Source organism: Babylonia areolata, chromosome 32 (genome assembly GCF_041734735.1).
Source record: "Babylonia areolata isolate BAREFJ2019XMU chromosome 32, ASM4173473v1, whole genome shotgun sequence".
Classification (NCBI taxonomy): domain Eukaryota; kingdom Metazoa; phylum Mollusca; class Gastropoda; order Neogastropoda; family Buccinidae; genus Babylonia; species Babylonia areolata.
Window position 1 is genome coordinate 8070904 of NC_134907.1, and position 26851 is coordinate 8097754.

At 41.5% G+C, this 26851-nt stretch overlaps 1 protein-coding gene across 11 annotated transcripts in view; it reads right to left on the minus strand.

Annotated features, from left to right (window-relative positions):
• Positions 1 to 26851, minus strand: part of LOC143276500 (CLIP-associating protein 1-A-like) — a 238099-nt gene that overhangs the window by 27946 nt on the left and 183302 nt on the right. For all 11 annotated transcript variants that reach the window (XM_076581029.1, XM_076581028.1, XM_076581027.1 and 8 more), the window contains 6 exons: positions 22148 to 22211; positions 20591 to 20754; positions 19694 to 19772; positions 5835 to 5978; positions 4573 to 4659; positions 1623 to 1744 (listed from right to left, as the gene is read on the minus strand). In XM_076581029.1, coding sequence (XP_076437144.1) covers positions 1623 to 1744; positions 4573 to 4659; positions 5835 to 5978; positions 19694 to 19772; positions 20591 to 20754; positions 22148 to 22211 — 660 coding nt within the window. The remainder of the gene's footprint in view (positions 1 to 1622; positions 1745 to 4572; positions 4660 to 5834; positions 5979 to 19693; positions 19773 to 20590; positions 20755 to 22147; positions 22212 to 26851) is intronic.

A 26851-nucleotide genomic window follows, 5' to 3' on the forward strand; every position in this document is an offset into this window, starting at 1 on the left:
GCTTTCAGCTCTGCTTAAGAAAAAGCGCTGAATAACTGTGCATTATTTGTATTTGTATTTCTTTTTATCACAACAGATTTCTCTGTGTGAAATTCGAGCTGCTCTCCCCAATGAGAGCGTGTCGCTACATTACAGCGCCACCTATTTAAAAATTTTTTTCCCCTGCGTGCAGTTTTATTTGTTTTTCCTATCGAAGTGCATTTTTCTTCAGAATTATGCCAGGAACAACCCTTTTGTTGCCGTGGGTTCTTTTACGTGCGCTAAGTGCATGCTGCACACGGGACCTCAGTTTATCGTCTCATCCAAATGACTAGCATCCAGACCACCACTCAAGGTCTAGTAGAGGGGGAGAAAATATCAGCGGCTGAGCCGTAACTCGAACCAGCGCGCTCAGATTCTCTCGCTTACCTCTAGGCCATCATTCCACAAATATCAACAATATTATCATCATTATTATTGTTATGGCAGGTTTCACATAAAGCCAAGGGCCACTTTCCCCACATGAATGTCAGACTAAGACCGATATACCAAAATCATTACATTTTTCAGGCAGACATTCAGTATTCAAAGAAGGTAACTAAAGAAACTCATCACACATGTCATGGCTTCAACAGTTTCTTCTCCTCCTCCTTCTTCTTCTGCGTTCGTGGGCTGCAACTCCCACGTTCACTCGTATGCACACGAGTGGGATTTTACGTGTATGACCGTTTTTACCCCGCCATGTAGGCAACCATACTCCGCTTTCGGGGGTGTGCATGCTGGGTATGTTCTTGTTTCCATAACCCACTGAACGCTGACATGGATTACAGGATCTTTAACGTGCGTATTTGATCTTCTGCTTGCATATACACATGAAGGGGGTTCAGGCACTAGCAGGTCTGCACATATGTTGACCTGGGAGATCGTAAAAATCTCCACCCTTAACCCACCAGGCGCCGTCACTGTGATTCGAACCCGGGACCCTCAGATTGAAAGTCCAACCCTTTAACCACTCGGCTATTGCGCCCGTCAACTTCAACAGCAACAACAATCATTACAACAAGAGAGGCAAGGCCTTCAAGACTCACTTGTGATAAATTAAGTCCCCTAGCATTAATTACAGAGTAATTTCCCTTTTTTACTATATGCACCAAAACGTTTGCAAAATAAATAAAAATTCCATGCTTAGCAAAAGAAGTTCCTGTTTGAACAAAACATGATAATAATGACTCCTCTTGTTGTTGGGTCAGAATATCAGATCAAAGTGCCAAGTTTAGAGAATACAAAAAATATAAATATAACAGTAAATGCAGTTTGCATATAATTAGGCTTCATTTTTTTTTTTTTTTTTTTTGTGCCCATCCCAGAGGTGCAATATTGTTTTAAACAAGATGACTGGAAAGAACTGAATTTTTCCCATTTTTATGCCTAATTTGGTGTCAACTGACAAAATATTTGCCGAGAAAATGTCAGTGTTAAAGTTTACCACGGACACACAGACACACACACACAGACAACCGAACACCGGGTTAAAACATAGACTCACTTTGTTTACACAAGTGAGTCAAAAAAACAGGGACAGAGAGATGGAGACAGACAGACAGACACGGACACTGGACAGGACAGGTGAGACAGGTCCTCACCTGGAGGGGGGACGACTGCGCTGCTGACCAACAGGGGAGGTGGCGTTGCGAGGAGACAGGACGTCCGACGTGCTCTCGCTGGCGGATCGCATGTGACTGTGGAGGATCTTGGTCGCACCATCCTGTCAGACATGAAGTGAACACTGAGTGATAATGATAATAACAATAATAATGGATAGTTATATAGCACACTATCCAAAAATCTGCTCTTTACAAAACGCCTCTGTTTATAAAACACATTACATAATGTTACGTACACGCACCAATATGTTACCAACAAACTCTCTCTCTCTCTCTCTCTCTTTCTCTCTCTCACACACACACACACACACAATGCAAACACATATTTTGACATACATATGTACATAGCAGCTGCCCTCCACACATACGCGCACATAGGATGTGAAAAATAAGCTATATAATTATCAATGATAATGATAACAATCATAATGGGTCTGTCTAGGAGCAAGACACCAAACTTTTTGAAATACATATGAAACGCATCGACTGTAGTAATTTTGTGTTGATATTTCTATTGCACCAGACCTTTTGGAATCCATACAAAATGCATTTATTGCAGTACTGTTGTGCTGGTGTTTCTATTAGCAAGCTGTCCTTTGCTCATAGCGCATCGGAGTAGCCCATGAGTGCGAATGTTTGGTGGGTAAGCACTTTGATTTTGTCAGTGGACAGGGTTCAGCACTGTGCAAACACATTTATTATTGCTGAATTACTGAATCAGACATTATTTGTATGATTCTGCAGGATACATAGCAGGCCAGATATCTCCCTTCTCTCTCTCTGTCGCTATACAGTGGAGTGGTGGCCCAATGGTAAAGCGTCCGCCTATGAAGCAAGAGCATCTCCGAGAGTATGGGATCGAATTCCACAGTCCACGGCATTTTCTCCCTCTCCACTAGACCTTGGATTGGTGCTCTGGACACCAGTCATTCAGATGAGATGATAAACTCAGATGCAACGTGCAGCATGCATTTAGCACACATAAAAGAACCCACAGCAATAAGAGAAGTTGGCCCTGACAAAATCTGTAGCAAGTTCCACTCTAATACATATATGTGTGTGTGCCTGCAAGTGACTGAAGTCAGACTTAATGACACAGTTCAGCTCAGTTTCCCCAGGAGGTGTCACTGCATTCGGACAAATCCATACACGCTACACCACATCTAGCAGTGTAACCCAACACAAACGAAGTAAATGACGTAGGAAACGAATGATGAGCGCCTAATGGCAGCTCTCAGTCGGCTCTGCCCAGGTAGGCATCCTGTTTTGAAAATGACTCTGCGTAAAGCGCTCATAGCCTGGTCTCTGACCGAGAATAGGCCCTGTAGAAGTATCAGTTTCAGTTTCAGTAGCTCAGGGAGGCGTCACTGCGTTCGGACAAATCCATATACGCTACACCACATCTGCCAAGCAGATGCCTGACCAGCAGCGTAACCCAACGCGCTTGTATATGTATAAGTATCAATAATGTATGACCGTCAGTCACGTCCGATTATGACCATCAGAACAGCAGAGGAGGCAACTGCTGTCCCTAACTATCTGAGCTAGAATTTTATTATAGTGGAGAATGTCTTGTCCAAGTTACATCCCCATTCTCTTGGCCAGGGGGGTTTTTAGGACAATCGGTGTTGGGATTGTTTCCACAGGCCAATTACCCCAAGGCTGAAGCACTAAGAGCCAGTGCAGCCTTGCCTCCAAGTCTGGGAGCCACAGTCCCTCACAAAAGACTAAGCTGTAAATGACTTCCCACTGTAATGGAAAAACCACTGATCACACAGCTCTCACTTAGCTGTTGGCCCGAATGCAAGTTTATGTCACTTTGTGATGTATGCTGAGCGCTGGACCAAAAGTATCAATATCAATAATAATTAACAAATAGTAATGGGTGGTAACTCTCTCCATTCACAAGGTACACACAACTTCAAGTCAATGCTGCCTACGCTACCGATTCAGCTAACACACAGGTGAACAATGGCACACTGGAACAAACCCAGACACTTCCTCATAAAAGGAAGCACCTGTCCTTATACCGATCATCTGACATGTGCACACAGCAGCAATGACAGAAGAAATGTGCAAACACAAATCAGCTTTTATTCAAGACTGGCATAGCACTCTTTAATCCTGAACAAGCCACACAGAACACACGGACAATACAGAACAAACACATGGCTGCCTTTGTGGTTTTTCGACTTGAAATCAACGAACAATATTAATAATAATACCACCAGCAGCCTTTTCCAAGGCAGAAGTTGCAGCCCTTAACAGAATCGTAAAAACTGCCACCAAGATTACCAAGGCTGATCTACCTTCTCCAGAAGACATATATTATAAGCGGCTACTCAAAAAAGCAAAATCAATCAGCCAGGACATATCACATCCAGCTTTTGGGATTTTCGAGATGCTCCCCTCTAGTCAATGGTACACAGGTATAAGGATGAAAACCAATCGCTTCGCCAATAGCTTTTTCCCCAAAGCAGTCAATGCCCTGTCTCTCGAACAAATCCAGTGTGATAAATAGAACTGTGCAACCAACAACCATCTACCGAAAGATCTAGTCATCAACCCCATCCACATGTAATATGCAGCTTTTGTTCAAACGTGTGTGTGTGTGTGTGTGTGTGTGTGTGTGTGCTTGCATATGTGTGTGAGTGTGTGTGTGTGTGTGTGTGTGTGTGTGTGTTTGTGTGTGTGTGTGTGTGAGTATGCACAAGTTTTTTTATATTGATATGCACTTGTATGTATCTTATTTCTACTGTATCTGTGTTTAATTTTCAATTTATGTTCGTATCTTGTTATGTACTAACCCCCACCCCCACCCCCCCAATATTCCTTGTGACTCTGGTACACTTGGTTATAAAGAAATATTCTATTCTATTGTACTATCAAGGAGTGGTGCAGCGCAGCACAGCACAGCACAGCACATTACCTGGAATGCTTTGGGCAGGGCAGCCAGCATGAGGGAGAACTCTGGAGGGTTCAGGTTGAACAGACTGATCAGCACCAGCTGGGCACTCTGTGTCACACACACACACACCAACACATGTAGCTTTGGCCATAAACAGCATATTGATAACACATAACACATGTAGTTCTAGTCACACACATGTACTACTGTTCCGTATTATCATGTCTTCCAACACAACACAATGCAATTTTTAACGTAAAGAAATGACTTATGTTTAAATAACAAAAAGAAACTGCAGCCATAACTGTTTTCATCTTTGTTATCATTTTCCTTTCAAGAAGCAAGCGACTTTTTACTTCCGAAAACAGCTGACTTTATAAACCCATTCATAGCTCGTTAACTCTTTCACACACATAGGCAACTTTGCTGCCCGACTCATCCTCAGAAAGAAAAGATCTGAGCACATCACTCCTCTTTTGCAACATCTCCACTGGCTCCCTGTCTCACACCGAATAAAGTACAAGATCAGCGCTCTATGCTACAAATGTATTCACAAATCAGCCCCTTCCTATCTCTGTGGCTGCCTTCACCTCTACACTCCATCTCGCTCACTATGATCAGCTTCGGATCCACTCCACTTACGCATACCCAGATTCAAACTCACGACTGTTGGCTGCCGTTCTTTCTCTGTCTCTGGACCTTGCAATTGGAATGAGCTTTCTCTTTCGCTTCGTCAAGTCTCCACACTCAGCTCTTTCAAGTCTGGCCTTAAAACCTACCTCTTCCCAAAATAGCCTCCCTTCCCTGCCTCTTCCCTGTTTTTAGTTTCTCCAGTTTGAGAGTTATGCGTGCGTGAGAATGACTGGTGCAAAAGCGCTTGGATTTGTCTATGCACAAGATTCAGTGCTATATAAGTACCATTATGATTATTATTATTATTAAGACAGCGCACCCTCACTGGCGACTTTTGTCGACATCCAGGGGTCATGTTAACAAGACCGTTTTTCACACTGTAACAAAGCTTGACAGCTGCAAGCCAGTTTTCCCCCGCCAGTAAAACAATGACTAACCTTTGCCCCCTGACCGAGTTTGAAGTGAACAAGTCCATTGTGTTGTTTTGACATGAACCGAAGCCTGTGAATGAGATCATCCTTTCTAAAATAGTTGGCGATGGGGAGTGTTTTTCACGTAGAAACTTGGCAGTGAAAGAGTTAATACACACACACACTCTCTCTCTCTTCTCTTCCCCACAACCCCCTCCTCTCAATCTCAGTAACCCTGACCTTCCTGACATCCACATTACGAGGCTCCATGGTCCAGTTGATGATGCGCGAGACGGCAAGACGAGTATCCATGGTGTTGACAAAGTCCGATGGCTCCATCACCATCACCAGGCTGTGCAGGAAGTTCAGCATGGAGATCTTCACCTGAAAACATCAACCACACACACACACCTATACTTTACCTGGGAACAACGACACGCCTGTACTTTACAGACAAGCGACGACAACACACACCTGTATTTCACCTGTAACCAACAACACATGCACACACACACACCTCTACTTCACCTGCAAACAACAACAGCACACACACACACACCTATACTTTACCTGGGAACAACGACACGCCTGTACTTTACAGACAAACGACCACAACACACACCTGTATTTCACCTATAACCAACAACACGCGCACACACACACCTCTACTTCACCTGCAAACAACAACAACCACACACACACACACACCTATACTTTACCTGGGAACAACGACACGCCTGTACTTTACAGACAAACGACCACAACACACACCTGTATTTCACCTGTAACCAACAACATGCGCACACACACACCTCTACTTCACCTGCAAACAACAACAGCCACACACACGCACCTATACTTTACCTGGGAACAACGACACGCCTGTACTTTACAGACAAGCGACGACAACACACACCTGTATTTCACCTGTAACCAACAACACATGCACACACACACACCTCTACTTCACCTGCAAACAACAACAGCACACACGCACACACCTTTACTTTACCTGCAAACAACAACAGCACACACGCACACACCTTTACTTTACCTGCAAACAACAACACCCACACACCTCCGTGACCTCTACTTTACCTACAAACAACACACACACACACACACTTCTTCACCTGCAAACAACAACAGCACACACGCACACACCTTTACTTTACCTGCAAACAACAACACCCACACACCTCCGTGACCTCTACTTTACCTACAAACAACACACACACACACACACTTCTTCACCTGCAAACAACAACAGCACACACGCACACACCTTTACTTTACCTGCAAACAACAACACCCACACACCTCCGTGACCTCTACTTTACCTACAAACAACACACACACACACACACACACACACACTTGTCCTGATAATGGTCCACCAAAGAGGTTTATTTTAAACTATACCTTTTTTTTTTTTAAAAGCATGACACTGCACACACTCATGCTGATTAAACCTTATTTTGCACAAAAAATGCTCACTCACACATTTATGTGGAAAAAATCTCATCAGGTGCGTGCGTGTATTAAGCAAGACAGACAGGTGGACAGAGAGAGAGAATGTTTAATGTCATTAGCTTAAACGCTCTGGTGACATAGTAGGTACTAATCAGAACAAAATGGTGTAAAATAGATAAAATGGAACAGAAAGGAAAAAAAAAAAAAACAGAATTGACACAACATAAACTAATAAGAGATTTGCGACACTTTGGCACTTTGTCATTTGCTTAAAGTACATGTGACTGGGGGGTAATGTGCCTTTTTTTTCAGTCGTTCATCTCCAAGGTTTGGACAGTACACAGAAAACAAAGTACAGATAAATCATATAACAAATATTTACGCATGTAACACTAACACACATCATATCAATACAAACACATACTAAAGTACATATAAATCCTGAAATAAAAGAAAGAGAGAGTAAGAGAGAGAGCAAGAGAGAGAGAGTGACAGAGAGCAATAGAGAGAGAGAGAGAGAGAGAGAGAGAGAGAGAGACCCCAAAGGTATAAGAAAACAGATTAACTCAATACATGTTCTACTCTTCCTCCTAAACAGAAATCAAACCTTATCATAAAGTTTACAATCAGAAAATAAAGACAAACGAAACTACGCTGAGCTGAAATAAAAAAGAACAACCAAAAGAATCTCTTCTGCCAGAGTAATACAATATCTTTTTTTTAACCCCTCAACTCCTGAACCTTAACCAAATGGAATTCATGTACCATCAATACGAAGGGCAATTACTTCTTTTTGTCTGCTTGTAAGCAGCTTAATTTATTTCTCTGGGAAAAAAAAAGAAAAAAAAAGAAGAAGCAATATATTGTCCTGAGGAAAAAAAGTCTTAATAAATAATGATGACCTGTGTCCGGACCAGTGAGCTCTGTGATAACTCCGGCAACAGCCCTTCACCAATGAAAACAGTCTCATCCTCAGCACTCATGGGGTTAACGAAATCCATTACTGATTCAACAGTCCCCTGAATCCTTATTAAACATCATTCCGATTCAGAAAGAAAAACAAAAAAAAAAAAAAACAAAACCACTATTAAATGGAATACATTATTAATGTTTCTCTGAGGTACCCTGAGCGAAAAGCACACACGTGCAAGCATCCCATAATAAAGTGATGTGGAAAAAAAAAAAGCATAAAAAGTTTCTCTTGGTCTATCCCTCTCTCCTTGATACATTCACACAGAGTTGTTAACAAATCTATAGAAAAAAACAAGACAACAACAACAACAACAAAAAGGGATAAATTACCAAAACAAATAAAATAATGAATATATCAATGGACAAAAAAACAAAACAAAAAAACTTTCTGAAAATATTCATTTCAATGGATAAAAAAAAAGAAGGAAAAAAAAGAATGGAAAAAAAAAGAAAGAAATATTCATTTAAATAAATTACTCAATAACAATGTCAATAACTATATAAGAAATAATAATTTTAAAAAAGAAAAAAAAAAAAAAAAAAAAAGAAGAAAATGTCACTAAACCATTTTGCACCCCCACGACAAGAACAGTAACTCACAAGATCAGGAGAGAACTGGAAAAGAGTGAATAATAATAATAATAATAATAATAATAACAATAAAATCATATATATTCTTTTCATTGCTGCATCACTTTCACAACACAGAAACAGTCTACCTAGCAAGAAAATGTGGAATCTTAACATGCAACATCATACATTAACCACCTTAGAAATACAACCCCCCCTCCCTTACCCCCCTCCCCCAAATTAATTAAAAAAAGAATAAAATAAAATAAAACAGCAAATATATCTGTTGACGTCTTTACCACTTTCTCTCTGTCACTGAAATGCTAACAGTGATCTAAGAAAGAAAGAAAGAAAGAAAGAAAACTCCCTGAAATGAAACTTGAAAAATTAGAATTTTACATAAATGAATAATCAATAAATGAAATAAAATGACCAAGAAAAAAAAAAAAAAAAGCCACTCAGTTCTAACACATAGCCCTCTGTTGTGTTTGTGCTGACGCTTGCTTGCAGAAAAGACGTATGCACAATATACTTTCAGTTTATACCATTACCACAGTCACCTCAATCACAAACTCCATCCCTCTCTATCGCATGCAACAACTCTCTCAAAATCACAACGTACAGTCACACTAAGAAAAAAATATCTAAAGAAATAAATATGGCCTCTGTCCTTAAAAGCAAATCACTTATCATACATTTCGATTATGAATAAATCAAATTTGACCTCTGTCCTTCAAAGCAAATTCTTCATCAGCACAATAAAATCCGCTAACAGATCTTTCAATTCTATTGTTCACTATTTTGTAATATGAATTGTAGACTGTTATGTGTAAAAAAAATATTTAAAAAAAAGGCCTCTGTCCTTCAAAGCAAATTTTTCATCAGCACAATCAGATAACTGGCAAAGTTTATACTGTACCGTTGATTGCAAAATCTATAAAAAAAAAAGTTAACTATCTTTAAACATTACTGTAGATTGTAACAAGCAATGTAGATTTTAACATGTATAAAACGCTAACAAATCTTTCAGCTCTACTGTTGACTATTTTCAATCAGATAACTGGCAAAGTTTATACTGCACTGTTGATTGCAAAATCTAAAAAAAGTTAACTATCTTTAAACATTACTGTAGATTGTAACAAGCAATGTAGATTTAACACGTATAAAACGCTAACAGATCTTTCAACTCTACTATTGACTATTTTGTAATATGCATTGTAGACTGTTATGTGTTAAAAAAAAAATATATAAAAAAAGAAAAAAAATTTGGCCTCTGTCCTTCAAAGTAAATTCTTCATCATCACAATAAAATCCGCTTCCCGCTTCCCTCCACCACATCTCTGCTCTCATGCAAGCCAACTGATCATTCCTAGGCTGATTCTGAAACCCCAAATCTGTTTTCTAAAAATCAAGCTCTCATGCAAGCTGGTCATTCATGGCTGATTCTGAATCTGGAAACCGTTTCCTTTATAGTTACATAGCTCCCCATGCAAACTGATCAGCGACTGGCTGTTGCTTGATTACACAACAAGAATCTGAAACTGGTTTCACCTGTTGTCTGATGTCCTACAGGGAAAGATACAAACACCACTCAGTGTAGAACAGCACACAATGGTTTTTACACTGTGACAGACCATGGCAAGGGTCTACATCTGACCTGAAGAGCACTACTGTGAAACTCGTACATGGCAAGGTATACATCGGACCTAAAGAGCTCTCTCGTGAAACTTGTATATGAAATCTGGCCTCAAAACACATTTGTAGAAATATGCTTTCAAGACTAAGAGCTGGTGAGGTGTGGTGTGGTGTGGTGTGGTGTGTGTGCATGCCTGCATGCAAGTCTGTGTGTGCTTTGTCATTAACATTCCATTTGTCTTTTCTGCAAGTCTTGATTCAGTGTCTTGTCACCGTGTTTTCCACACACTGATGTTCATCGTTCGCACTCCGGGCCTCTGTGCTAACTAATTACCATCAGTATCATTACTTAATACCATCGTTATCATTACATGTTTAGAAAGGTAACGGGCCTTTATACTGCACTGTTGATTGCAAAATGTAAAAAAAGTTAACATCTTTAAACATTACTGTAGATTGCAACAAGCAATGTAGGTTTTAACATGAATAAAACCCTAACAGAACTTTGAACTCGACTGTTGACTATTTTGTAATATGCACTGTACACTTTTCTGTGTAAAAAAACAACAAAAAAACAAAACAAACCCCCCCCCAGAACTCTAGAGTATAACTTATCAAAGTCTACAGTAGAGTTCAAACATCTGTTAGATTTTTATACATGTTACAATCAATAGTAGTGTCAAACTTTCAAAGATGTATAAAAGGGTGACAAGTATCCTAACTCTGCTGTAGATTGTGACAGGCACTGTGGATTGTAACATGTATCAAAAGGTGAAACGCCAGCTGCATATTGTAACATGCAAAATAGACTCTAATGCATATGAAAAATAACAAGTCTTATAACTCCACTGCATATTGCAACATATGAAAAGCAAACAGATATCTAATCAAACTCCACTGTAGTTTGTCACATGCAATGTAGAATGTAACATATATAAAAAAAAAGTTAAACTATACTTTAGATTGTAACATGTATAAAAATATAACAGATCTAAAAAAAAAAACCCCACACATCTCCAATGGAAACTGTTACATGTACAGTAGACTGAAACCAATTGATTGTACCATGTATAAAAAGATAAATGTTCCTTAAAACCACGATGTCAACCATAACATATAACGTAGATTCAAACATGAAGCAGATAATCACATTCAAACACTATAAAAAGCAATAATATTAGAATATCATCAAACTCCACCTGTAGACTTCAACCTTGACATGTGTAACAACAGTAAGTGACAACAGCAGTGTGTGCTGAAACCAGTGAGAACAGAGGAAAGCACACAGGTGCCAGTGAGTCCGATGTGTCCTCGCGCTCTCTCACACAGCGTAACAAGAGAAACGACAAATAGGGAAACATAACACACGACAAAACAACAGGGGGCGATCCGATGAGTACTTCTTCTTCTTCTTCTTCTTCTGCATTCACTCGTATGCACACGAGTGGGCTTTTACGTGTATGACCGTTTTTACCCTGCCATGTAGGCAGCCATACTCTGTTTTTGGGGGTGTGCATGCTGGGTATGTTCTTGTTTCCATAACCCACCGAATGCTGACATGGATTACAGGATCTTTAACGTGCGTATTTGATCTTCTGCTTGCATACACACATGAACGGGGTTCAGGCACTAGCAGGTCTGCACATATGTTGACCTGGGAGATCGTAAAAATCTCCACCCTTTACCCACCAGGCGCCGTCACCGTGATTCGAACCCGGGACCCTCAGATTGACAGTCCAACGCTTTAACCACTCGGCTATTGCGCCCGTCATACGATGAGTACAAGAGGCCACGGATGTAAAAAGAAGGTGAGGATAGCAACATCAGAACACTGACTTGTTCATCGTACACCGGCTACAGACCCTTACAGAGACATCGGGGAGTTGGGGCTGGGGGGTGGGGAACAGGGTGGACGTAGTAGCAATAATGAAATCATCAACATACCCAAATACCATCCAAGATGGGGTTGGGGGTTGGGGAACAGGGTGGACGTAGTAGCAATAATGAAATCATCAACATACACAAATACCATCCAAGATGGGGTTGGGGGGTGGGGAACAGGGTGGACGTAGTAGCAATAATGAAATCATCAACATTCCCAAATACCATCCAAGATGGGGTTGGGGGTTGGGTAACAGGGTGGACGTAGTAGCACTACTAACATCATCAACATACCCAAATACCATCCAAGATTTCCATCTCTTCACTATGCATTAAAGAGAAATTCTGACAAAGTTTCTCTCTTTTTAAATATCTTTTCAAAGTAATTATTTTTTCCATTATCAGGTCTTAAGTCCTTCAGAGCTCTCTTTTAAAATATCTTTTAAAAGTAATTATTCTTCCATTATCAGGTCTTAAGTCCTTCAAGAGCTCTCTTTTTAAGTACCTGTTTAAAGTAATTATTCTTCCATTGTCAGGTCTTAAGTCCTCCAGAGATGCTCCTCTGAACAATTTACACTCAAATAGTATAAATATAACATTTTCATTTTTCAGTGGAGGATTCACAGCAAAATATACACACATTATTATCTGTTGACTGACTGTAGGATTGGAAGAGTTTCAGCATAAAATTATACACATATTACCGTCTGTTTATTGAATGCATCAGTGCAGGTTATCGTTAACTGGCATAGGAACAATCAGTGTGAAACGGAGAGAGAGGAGGGAGGAGGGAGGGGGCGGGGGAACAGAAGAAACAGAGAGAGGTAACAACAGATACAACAAATCAGATCAAAACACCACATGGGTCGGAAAAAAAAAAATACGTGAACAATATCATCACAACATAATCCTTCTATTTCAAAGACTACACAAAAGCAACAACAAAACACTAACGTCTACTGAAGAGGACACACTCTCATCTTTTTTTTCCTTTTTTTTTTTTTTCCCCAAACTATACTTTAAACTGCAGGAAAATTCCAGCAAAAAAAGCAAAAAAAAAAAGCAACTCTACCATACATTAAAAAAAAAGAAAACACGAAAGTTTTCTCAACACAAAATAGCAAATCTACACTCCTACCCTTAAAGAAGGTATCAACATGAAGAAAAGACACCAAAGTTCTTTAACATGAAATAGCAAACCTACACTGTCCTTCCACTAAAATAAGGAATCAAAATTTGACTGAAAAACAAAACTAAAAAAAAAAGATATGACCAAAAAAATGTCATCCTGCTAGACATGCTGTTCAAGCTTTAACACCCTCTGTTGCTCATTACAGACACACCGCCACACAAAATGTGTCAGTGGTCTGGGGACAAAAAAAAAAAAAAAAAAAAAAAAAAAAAGCACACAGAGAAATGCCGATCTTTTTCAAAGAATATCAGTGGTATAAACAATGGTAAAAAACAACAACAAAAAACAAACAAACAAACACACACACACAAAAACCCCACCTGAACTCGCAAATTTCAACCTATCACAATCTCTTATCTTGAAATGCCCCACTGTTTTCAAAGAATAACAGCACAAAAGGGGCTGGTGGAGGGAGGGGGCAGAGAGGGGGTAGGAGTGGGGGTGGGGGGGGGGGGTGGGAATCCAAAACTAGCAGGTTTCATCTGGTTTTATCTTATCACAATCTCTTGAAATCTTCTTGAAATGCCCAACATTTTCAAAGAATACTGATAGGATGGAGAAATGAAACTATCCAAACTAGCATGCTAAATTTGATTACAATCTCGATGTTGAAATAACTATCACTTTTCACCTTTCAAAGAAGGTTAATACAACAGAAAAAAAACAAAAAAAACAACAACAACAAAAAAAAAACAACCCCGACAGGCTTGATTTTAGCATTACGTCCATCCTGAAGAAACGCCCACAGAGGCCTTCAGAAGGAATTCTCTCACTCACAATTCTCTCTCCTACCTCTATAGAAGAAAACAGAAAACAATGGGAACAGAGAAATGGGGGGAAGGGAGGTAAGAGGGGTGAAGAAAAGAACAACTGGGCGAGGGAGGTTGGTGGAGCAGGGGGGGGGGGGGGGGCGGAGGATGGGAGGGGTTGAAAGGAAATGAGGACCGGGGGGTGGGGGAGTTGTGGGGGGAGAAATATGAGGAGGAAGTGGAAGAGAAATACAGAGAAAAAAAAAGTATACAGAGAGGGTGAAAAAAAAGAAAAAGAAAAAAAAAGAACAAACATACTGAATGGGTGAGAGAGATAAAATAGAGAAAGAGAAAGAAAGAAGAGACAAAGAGAGATTACCTGATACTGTTTCTCTTTAGTCAACTTTCGACAGAACAGACAGAGCAAAGGAACAGATTCATAAGCATGAACATGGAACAACATTCCATCCAATACCCCACACTTCATGTTCACACACTGGACAACAAAAACTTGGCACACTAAGTGACTTATCACCCCTTAAAGTATTTAACCTTTCCTGTCATTCATTTTGGTTCAACGTCATATACCCTTTTATGGTCAATGGGACAGCGAATTCAAATCCAACACTGCCGTGTCTAAGGACGCAAAACACTTTGTGCAGAAAAAGCACAGTCACACATCCCAACAAACAAAACAAATCATGTGCAACAATATATATATATATATACATTTCCATACACCTCATCAAAAACACAGTGCTAAGCAAAAACCTCTGTCTTCTCGTTTGAAGGAGGATACGAGAAACTCTGAGGGGAGAGAATGCACGATTACGGGCTCCGACACAAAAACACAACAGCAACATGTGCAACAATATACATACTTTTACACACCTCATGGAAAGCACATTGCTTTGTTTGAGAGAGGGTATATATACAAGTAACACTGAGGGGGAAGAAACACTGATATTCACCAACATGGACTAATGATACGTCATAGACAACAGTCTTTACAATGGCCTGTGAATCCTCTGGAACTAGTTATATCATGCATACTCCATCAATACTAACGTTATCTTGAAGTATATCATATGACTGGTGTGAAAGCACTCTGATGAAAATGTATTATATAAATGTCCATAATTATCATTATTCCATTAAAAAAATGTATGAAATGTATTATGGTGGTTGTTTTTTTTCGTTCATTTTTTTGTTCTTCCGTTATCTATGTATTTTTTTCTGTCCTGCAACAGCTTTTAGTCAATCACCTGTTTGTTTGTTTGTTTGTTTTTTCCTTGTTTTTTTTTTGTTTTTTGTTTTTTTTACACATGGAGAATTTACCAAAATTCCTGATCAGATTATGTTTGTTAAGCATTTTATCTAGTCATTCGTTTTCAATATGTATCTTACAGAATAAACAAAGACAAAACAACACAAAAACAACAACCATAAAACAGGACTGGGTGAAGGTGACAGGGAAAAACCTAAAACAAAACGATCTTAAAACCGAAAACTGTCTTAATACCGACACTTCCAATCAACACTCTCCATCCACCATGCACCCTATGTTGCTCTCTCTCCCACCAATACCAACAGCAGCCACGACAACAGACAGAAGAAAGGCACAGGGGTGAAATCAAGGCTTCTGATAGATGGAGAAATACGCGTTATTGGCGCTCTGAAAATGGAAAGGACACAGTGCGGGTTTTGTTGGGTTGTTTTTTTTTTTTTATGACCTTGAGTGGTGGTCTGGACGCTAGTCATTCGGATGAGACGATAAACCGAGGTCCTGTGTGCAGCATGCACTTAGCGCACGTAAAAGAACCCACGGCAACAAAAGGGTTGTTCCTGGCAAAATTCTGTAGAAAAATCCACTTCGATAGGAAAAACAAATAAAACTGCACGCAGAAAATTTTTTTTTTTAAATGGGTGGCGCTGTAGTATAGCGACGCGCTCTCCCTGGGGAGAGCAGCCTGAATTTCACACAGAGAAATCTGTTGTGATAAAAAGAAATACAAATACAAATACATTCCAAACTTTTCGGGAATGAACACATTACATAGCGAAAATGTTGCGGGGGTGGGGTGGGGTGGGGTGGGGGTCTGGGGGTTGCTTTATTCTGAAGCCAGGATCAATGGCTATGAAGAAGAGTACGTTCCTCTTGGCAACTTATCGGGGCTCAGAAACCTTTACAATTAAGACTAAAATATTAACTCATTAAACCGTGCATCCGAGCATTGCTCTGGCGTCAAAATTAGATGAATTGAATTAGAAATGGCCTGTACACACATTCCTATATGTGTGTAAACTGCAAGCTAAGGGAACTAACCTGTACAGTATTTCTGGCTGAGTTTACACATGACAGTTTTGAGGGAAAATCTGTCAATTTCAGTATAGTATTAATTTTAAGGAAAAATCTGTCAATTTCAGTACATCATGACAGCATTGAGGAAGAACTGGTCAATTTCAGTGTACCATGACAGTTTTGAGGAAATATCGGTCAATTTCAGTACCTTTTCTTTGTATATTTTCTCTGCAGCACTACGGCAGGAGAATATGCCAGGGTAGTCAACTTCCTGAGGCTGAATGGGTTAATTTTAGCATGCCTTTCAAAGTGTGCAGCAACGCACGCACGATCAGGATGCGCAACTTTACGGTGAAGGCAAGCCTAGGACCCTGCAGAATTAGGATAAAAGAATCCTTGGGACGCAAGATTTTCTAAATCTATCAGAAGCCCCGAAGGTTAGTGTGTGGGATTACAGTGGACACACAGGGAAAGGACTGGAAGGTAACACAGTACACATCCACCCACACAAAAGGTGACACAATGAATGTTCCTGGTACTGAACCACTGCAACACAACACAGCACAGCACAACACAAACATCTGCCATGGACTGCAGCAAAGCTTGCTCACAGGTGAATGAGGAACACAAGGTGTGGTTGTTTTTTTTTTACCTTTTGCTAAACAAGTTAGTTTGAGGGACAGAAAAAGTGGAGTATTAATTCAGGTACATCCAATTTGTAAACCAAAAGGTAAAAATAAAACATGTCTCAAACTTTTTTTTTTTTTTTTTTTTAAAGCATGTTTTCAACATAGGCATCGTCCAGTGTAATACTACATCACCCCATAAACAGCTTCAATCTAAGATAAGAAATCTGTTAAAAAAAAAAATTCACTAACAAAATATTTTATCAATGATACTGCAAATCTTCTTTTTTTCAGCAAGCGTCTACCTTTCGAAATGAACTGAACTTAAAACTGTACTGGTCTTATCTGCCTTCAACATATACGAATCCAGAGGAGAAAAAAAAAAAAGAAAAAAAAGAGCTGTCTTATCTTCATCAAGTGTTCTGTATGACTGAAATCTGCATATCCCCGACGGAAGAATGGAGGTAACATTGAACAATGGATCACACAGGTCAGGACTGGTAAGTAGATGACAAACAAGGATATCACACGCACCACACACACACACACACACACACACAGCCACTGGAAAACATTTTGTCACACAGACAGACGATGCACAGGTCACAAAGAAACAAACACTGGGCACAAGGTCTGCGGTAGTTTCCTGTTTTAGTTTCCTAAATTCAGGGACCTGCTTAAATGAAAATGTCTGTGCACTATGCTACACAAATATGTGAAAAATGACATGTAGCATGTCACCCACTCTTTGAATAAAGAGTTAGGTTTAAACCTTTCATCGCCAGTCAATTCAGAGTGCAATATTTCCTTGTGCTATAAACACAGAAAATATGGTGTTTAAGATTAGCTGGGGATTCCCCCTGTGACATGTAGAAAATATGGCCTATCCTACTATCGAACATTCAGAGCAGTAGGTTCGTTGATAACAGACCCATGATCTGGTCACCCTTCAGTGACATGGGTCCTCTACCTAGCTGCTGCATAAATGTGAGTTTGGCTGTGAAAGGGTTAAAAATGGCACAAAATTACCCTTATCACAAACACAAACTGACCCTTGTTGGGTCACGACTCAAGTGTTTTTTGTTTACCCCTGCAGGGAATGAAGAGGCCTTTCAACAGAAAAAGGGGCTATCTGAATGGCAAAGACTGAACGAACGCATCACTGCAAACAATTCTGTGCACCTGATCCAATGGCTGCACACTTGCATTTGGACTGAACCAACATCAAAATTCTAAGTACGACGACTCTCAAAACATGGCTGAGAACTAAAGAAAATGGGTCACAACATTTACTAACGTCAACTGTGTGCGAAAAGTGCCGTAGAAGCAAGTCCCATGAATTCAAGATACTAAAACAGGAAACTGTCCTGGTCCACGTTATGAGTGGTTACGAAAAGTGGATGAACAAGGGATGTCCAAAAACAGAAAGATTTCACATCTGTTCCACCTTGAAATCGGAAGTTAGCATCCAATGTCCTTGTGAGTCATGCTGTATGTCTTGGTTATCATCAATCAAAACGCACTGCTATATTCAAATGATTCTTTATACGTCATTATATATCAATCTATTGTTTACTCTCAAAGGAATGAATAAAGAAAAAAGGGAGAATAATGAATGGACAGAATAAAGATCAAAATGACAAGCAGATGAAGTCAGCAAACCACTGTGAGAAAGTCTCTAGAGCCAGCTGCAGCCCTCTCCCTCCCCTCCCCCACCCCGCCCCCACAGATCAGCAGCCACACAAAGCATCAGCCAAACAAAACTTAATGAGGTTAAAGGTCAAAGGTCCCACAGCCTTTCATGGCCGTTGAGGCAGTGACTAAATATCCACCGCGTTTAGGGATCAACAGTGACTAAATATCCACCGTGTTTAGGGATCAACATATGGAGGCGGGGGCCTAATCCTCCTTTTCAGCCATTTTAACCTTCTCTGAACCAAACCATGTACCCAGTCACAACTTGGTGGAGTTGGGGGGGAAAAAAACATAAGTGGAGTGATGAGAATATCAGTAAAGTGCCTTTCCCCCAGGACACAACACGGTGCTGAAACAGGGGCCTGGAACCCCCATCACTGGTCAACACTGGATCAAAACTACAAAGCCAAACCGCTTCTGCCATAGCACCTGCCTATGTACAACTTAACTCTCTCCATACGAACGGCGAAAGAGACGATGTTAACAGCGTTTCACCCCAGTTACCATCATCAAAATATTGCAAGTGGAAGGCTCTTATACTGAAGAGGTGAATGTTGACAAAGAATACCACAATTCTGACGACGGAAGCTAAAGGTTGGGTCATTCAGACACCCACTGGACATCCGAGGGGTCTGTGTAGAGGAGAAGAGAGGACTGGCCGTACTGAGTGAGTTAAAACTGTTCTGCTTCTTTACTATTTTGATGACAATGCAGAGATGTTTTTCTAAGCAAGTCCTCCCCAACTCTGTTCTTTTCATCAAATCATACAGGACCTTTATCCAAGTCATGTGCTTTTGTAGAATGCTCCATTTTGAGAGACTGCATGTTTAATCCATCTATCAGGGTAAGACTTTTATTGCATTGTTTTGTATGATAAAAGGTACCTGAAGACACAGAAAAACATTTCATGGCAGAACACTTCATAAAACAGTGTACTAGCCTGTCGCTCGCTATCCAGAAAACTTTTTTCTCAAAAAAAAAACTTAACAAAGTGTGTCACTCACTTTCAAGTTTGGAGACTGTGTTTGGTCGATGATGAATTTGGTGATCGTGTTAAACTGGCTGTCACACGGAAATGTGTCCCTGTAAACAACACGAACACAAAGTCATCACACATGCATGCATGCACGTGTGAGTGCACGCGCTTGTGCGTATGCATTGTATATGTGCACGTACGCATGCACACGGCTACAGTTAACAAATACAGGTTAAACAAACATGGTGCTGTTTTTTTTCTAAAGCATTCTGAACTTTTGTTTTTCTTTTTCTTAAATCTTTTATCTGTAACTGAAGATTTTCTGAACAGGGTTCCCACAGAGATGACCAAACAAAAATTCCAGACATTTTCCAGAACAGCATGAACATTGTTGCGTGCCATACACAAAGCGGAACTGAATCAAAATTTTGTCTGCTACATCACTAATGAAAGAGATCAGTGAATATCCCTGAAACTATGTTCAGTTTTCATTACTTTTTCATGTATTTTTGTTTTTTGGAGTGCATGTTTTTATTATTACAATTATCATCATAATTTCTAATGCACTGAACTCTTTATTGAACGGTATCAATATAAGGATTTACTAATAAAATTCCAAGACTTTTCAAGATGCTAAAAGGCGAAACATATTTTCCCAGGGCTTTTTCAGACTTGAAAATGATTCTCTCATTTTCTAAAGATCTTTTTTTTTTTCCTCTCTGCGACTCTAAATCCTCCCCCCTCCCACCCTGATTCCCTTCACCCCGGCCCCCTACCACCCAAAACATCTCTTACCAGACTTCCACACGACTGTACGGACCCTATCTTTACAATTCCCACAGCCTGTAATTGCAAATCCTCCCCACTCCCCCCCCCCCACCCCTCCCCCGTCCCCAAACATCCACACAGGGGGTGGGTCACTGACTTGACAGTGTCCAGGGTTCGAAGCAGCTTGGCGTTGACAGAGCCCAGCATGTCGGTGCCCGTCTTGTTGAGGAGGCGGGTGAGGAGGATGTAGAGCCAGTCCGTCAGGTCGCGCCCGTGCACCAAACACAGCTCCGACAGCGTGTCCAGGAAGATGCTGAACACCTGGACATGCAGCATCTTTCGTGTGTACCGTGTTAGTCCACTCTGTGTGTGTATGTGTGTGTGTGTGTGTGTGTGTGTGTGTGTGTGTGTGTGTGTGTGTGAATACCCCTGTATGCATATACTCCAAACTCTGGATTCATCTAAAATATTTATTTTCTAGGGAAATATCCAATTTCAGCATCCTAAATTCCTGGAGCTATATGCATGGTATATTTTGTGAATATTGCAACGCAGGCGTGAAGTATAATATAAATAACAATCATCTGACCTTTATCATCCACTCTGAGAAGATAAATTGTGGCGTAAATTGTCTGAAAAACCCCTCATAACCCCTCACTAACCTGATAACAACGTTACACACTTTCCCATAATTACAATTTTGGCAGCTGTACAGGACAGGAAAACGTGTCATTAAATTGCTCAATTCCGAAACAACTCATTTTTTCCAAAAGCTTTACTGAAAATTCTCTAAATCAATCTAAAACACTGACAAAATTGCTTCTGATCTTTCATACAGAAACCAAGTTCAGACAGATATAATTAATCATTCCCGTGACTGCTGCTGCTGAGTATGCTGGTCAGCGAAGAATTGTCCCTCACTGAGATCAGGCTGAATTTACAGGAGATAATCTGGGATCCGTACCGAGTCAACAACACACAGACCCTAGAGAAAGTCCAAAGAAGGGCCACCCGCTGGGTGGTAAATCGCTACCGTCAAACGTCCAGCATGGAAGAAAATCTACACCAGCTAAGCTGGGCACCAATTAGAAGAACGGCGAAAGAGATCCCGCCTGATAACGATGCACAAGATCCACCATGGAGACATAATCATCGACACCACGCGAGCACCAACTTTTCAGAAGCCCAAGCACAACACCAGGCATTCCCATGATCAACAGTACACTACAGAAACCTGGTACAGGGACTACAGGAAATTTTCCTTCTTTCCCTGCACTACCAGGGAGTACAACAAGCTCCCGCCTGAGGCAACATCAGCCTCGGTAGAGAGCCTCCAGTCCTACTTCTGACCCCCCTCACCCCCATCTTCCCTTCCACTCTCCCACCCCAGCCCCCTCCCCGCACCACCCCTCCCCCCCCAACTCCCAAATTCCTCCCCACCCACAGCAAAGTACGGCCTACCAACACTGTCTAGAGGCCTGAAATAGGGGTGGGTGGTCCCAGCCCCCTTGTCCAGTCCCCTTAGTTAGGCACTGACTACCCAAACAAACCCCACAACACGACAGCAAACCGGAACCTTTGCATAATGCCAGAATCTTCAACTTGATGAAGGCGGGCAGATACGAAAGAAGAGGAGGTCACCAGAATGAAAAGTAGAACAAAGCACAACAACCAGCAGTCAACCATCAAGGGGTTCACGCAGTGACACACTCACTTTACTGTGGGGGTCGTGGAACATTCTGGTGAACACTTCCGTCACCTTCTTCAGTTCCATGCGACTGAAACAGAAACATCAACACTCAACACATCAAATCAAATCAAATCATTTTTGCTTACAGCCCAACAGCAGACTACAAAGGGGCCTTTTCAGGGCTTTTTCTTCTTCGTTCGTGGGCTGCAACTCCCATGTTCACTTGTATGTACACAAGTGGGCTTTTATGTGTACGACCGTTTTTACCCCAACATGTAGGCAGCCATACTCCGTTTTCGGGGATGTGCATGCTGAGGTATGTTCTCGTTTCCATAACCCACCGAACGCTGACATGGATTACAGGATTTTAATGTGCGTATTTGATCTTCTGCGTATGTATACACACGAAGGGGGTTCAGGCACAAGCAGGTCTACACATATGCTGACCTGGGAGACAGGAAAAATCTCCACCCTTCACCCACCAGGTGCCGTTACCGAGATTTGAACCAGGGGCCCTCAGACTGAAAGTCCAATGTTTTAACAACTCTGCTATTGTGCCCGTCTTTTCTGGGCTGATCACCCATCAGTTGTTAAAATGGATGCAATAGCCGAGAGGTTAAAGCGTTGGACTTTCAATCTGAGGGTCCAGGTTCGAATCTTGGTAACGGCGCCTGGTGGGTAAAGGGTAGAGATTTTTCCAGTCTCCCAGGTCAATATATGTTCAGACCTGTTAGTGCTTGAACCCCCTCTGTGTGAACACACACGCAGAAGATCAAATATGCTCATTAAAAGATCCTGTAATTCATGTCAGCATTTGGTGAGTTATGGTAGCAAGCACATACCCTGCATGCATGGCTGCCTACATGGCAGGGTAAATAAACAAAATGGTCATACGTGTAAAACGTTTTATGTCTGTATGAGTATATGTGCGCCCGACTGAAACCTGACTGAATGACACAGGAAACGAATGATGATAGCCTAATTGGGAACCGTCAGTCGGCTCTACCCAGGTAGGCAGCCTCTTGTGCAAATGACCCCGACTTTGTCAAGCGCCTACAGCTTGGTCTCTGACTGAGGATAGGCGCTATATAAGTATCCGTATCATTATCATCATTGAAACCAGTCAAAGAGAATTATAAAAAAAATGTTTAAATATCAATCAGAACAGGTTAAAGATCCCACAGCATTTTGCAGCTATCAGGGCAGTGAATTCACATCCACTGTGTCTAGGGGGCTTGGCACAGGAAGGCGGGGATCCCAATCCTCTACTTCCACCGTTCTGACCTTTCCTGACTGAAGTCAGGTACCCATTCACACCTGGGTGGAGTGAGGAAAGTCAGAGCAAAGTACCTTTCCCAAGGACACACAACACCGAGGGCCTTGAACTCCCGATTACCGGTCAGCAGTGTGTCTTCTTCTTCATCGTCTGCATTCGTGGGCTGCAACTCCCACTTTCACTTGTATATACGTGAGTGGGCTTTTACGTGTATGGATTACAGAATCTTTATCGTGCATATTTGATTTTCTGCTTGCATATACACACGAAGGGGGTTCAGGCACTAGCAGGTCTGCACATATGTTGACCTGGGAGATAGTAAAAATCTCCACCCTTTACCCACCAGGCGCCGTCACCGAGATTCGAACCTGGGACCCTCAGATTGAAAGTCCAACGATTTAACCACTCGGCTATTGCACCCGTCAGCAGTGTGTCAGAAGTTCCACCACCTAACCAATTCTGCCATGGCGCCTCCATGATGAAACAACCTTATCTAAGTAAAGGCGCCTCCATGATGAAACAACCTTATCTAAGTAAAGGCGCCTCCATGATGAAACAACCTTATCTAAGTAAAGGCGCCTCCATGATGAAACAACCTTATCTAAGTAAAGGCGCCTCCATGATGAAACAACCTTATCTAAGTAAAGACGCCTCCATGATGAAACAACCTTATCTAAGTAAAGGCGCCTCCATGATGAAACAACGTTATCTAAGTAAAGGTGCCTCCATGATAAAACAACCTTATCTAAGTATAGGTGCCTCCATGATGAAACATCCTTATCTAAGTAAAGCGCCTCTATGATAAAAGAAAAACTTATCTAAGTAAAGGTGCCTCCATGATGAAACAACCTTATCTAAGTAAAGCGCCTCCATGATGAAATAACCTTATCTAAATAAAGGCGCCTCCATGATGAAACAACCTTATCTAAGTAAATGTGCCTACATGATAAAAAAAACCTGATCTAAGTAAAGGTGCCTCCATAATGAAACAATGTTATCTAAGTAAAGGCACCTCCATGATGAAACAATCTTATCTAAGTAAAGGCACCTCCATGATGAAACAACCTTATCTAAGTAAAGGCGCCTCCATGATGAAACAACCTTATCTAAGTAACATTAGAAAAGACCCATTCAACCACATCTCATTCAGTCCATGGTGAATTCAAACACGCGCCAGCAAACATCCACAACAACGCGCTGAACACAGTACATGCGTCACCCACACAATTCACAAACACATAGAGTTGTCTATGTTACACGAAAATCAGAGTTTAAAAAAAAAAAAAAATTTGAACAGCTGGTTCAATAAACACAAAAAAATAACTGCCTATATCAGGCTGGGGAACTGTCCAGGAGAGTTTCCTCTGAAAACTGGCTGGGTCCTGGGGCTGCCTTAGGCCCCTGGTGGGGTGCAGGGGTCCAAAACAAAAATCTGTGATTTCTAAGAGGTTTTGGGGGGGCCTCTCCTGAAAGCTGAAACAATAATTCAGTTTCTTCTCTGACCCCCCAAAAAACTTAATTTTTTTCCCCCCCCCACCCCCCCAACCCTTTTGAAATTTTTAAATTCCACTCATTCTGCACTGCTCTCTGCCAACTCGGAGTCAACCCCCCCCCCCCCCCCCCCCCCCACACACACACACACACACACAAATCAACAGATTTTCCGCTGAAAATAGCGGATCTGCAGGGAGTGCCATGGCCCGCTATATCCTTCACCAGCCCCCTTGACTAAACACTGCAGACCAGCAAATGCTTTGTTTTCCTAAAGAGCTGTGCTGTGTCTCCAACAGACATGTTTCTTCCCCACAAGGGAAAAGAAAACTGTTGCTGTCAGAGCGGCTTTCTGTCAGTCCATTGCGAAACTCTGCCTTGATGTCAGCAACACAGAGTCTAAAGTTGGACAATGCTCTGACCAATGAATTAATAATAATCATTTAAATCATTAAGCACCTTTCCATGTAAAACATGCTCAATTGCTCTGTACATTTGTAAACACTGACGTTTAAAACATACATTTAAACACACACACACACACACACACACACACACACACACACACACACACACAAAATACCTTTACATCCTCATTAATCAACTGCTCTTTTCTCTCTCAGTTTCTGTAGGACCTAATCAAATTACAAGAGGCACTGTGGCCGAACTGCTAAGACACTGGACTTCTATTCTGGTGACCTGAGGCCTGGTTTCAGCATGGCATTTTCTCCTTAGGGAAAGGTACTTGACTCTGATTTCCCTCACTCCACCCAGGTGTGAATGGGCACTCGACTTCAGTTGGGGAAGGTTAACTTACTCAGTATGGCCAGTCCTCTCTTCTCCTCAACACAGACCCCTCGGATGTCCAGTGGGTGTCTGAATGACCCAACCTTTAGCTTCCGTCGTCAGACTTGTGGTATCTTTGTCAACATTCACCTCTTCAGAATAAGAGCCTCCCGCTTGCAGTATTTTGATGATGGTAACTGGGGTGAAACGCTGTTAACGTCGTCTCTTTCGCCGTTCGTATGGAGAGAGTTAAAATGATGGTGGGAGAGGACCTGACCCACCTCCTGTTGCTGAGCCCTTGACACAGGTATGAATTCGCTGCCTCGCTGGCCGTAAAAAGGATACTGTATCTTTAACCTAGACTGTTGCTCCTACAACACACCACACTGTTCACCAACGGGACAGAAGCAGTGCACAACGTCAAAGCTCTAAGCACTTTACAAACTCCGAGTCATTTGCACAACAGACTGCCTACCTGGGTATAGCCAACCGAGAGTTTTCTTTAGGCACCCTTCAATCATTTCAGGTGTCGTTCAGTCAGGCTTCAGACCCTTCAATCATTTCCTGTGTCACTCAGTCAGGCTTCAGACCCTTCAATCATTTCCTGTGTCAGTCAGGCTTCAGACCCTTCAATCATTTCCTGTGTCACTCAGTCAGGCTTCAGACCCTTCAATCATTTCCTGTGTTGTTCAGTCAGGCTTCAGACCCTTCAATCATTTCCTGTGTTGTTCAGTCAGGCTTCAGACCCTTCAATAATTTCCTGTGTCACTCAGTCGGGCTTCAGACCCTTCAATCATTTCCTGTGTCATTCAGACAGGCTTCAGACCCTTCAATCATTTCCTGTGTTGTTCAGTCAGGCTTCAGACCCTTCAATCACTTCCTGTGTCATTCAGTCACGCTTCAGACCCTTCAATCATTTCCTGTGTTGTTCAGTCAGGCTTCAGCCATGCACACAAAGTATATCAGATTATATTTTACTACAAAATTCTGCCAGAGACAACAATCTTTTTGCCATGGTTTCTTTTATGTGCGATAAGTGCATGCTGAGCACAGGACCTCAGGTTATCATCTCATCCAAATGACTAGCGTCCAGACCACCACTCAAATTCCAAGTGAAGGGGGAGAAATTCTGGCAAGCATGGGGCTCGATCCTGCAAGCTCAAGATTCTCTGGGA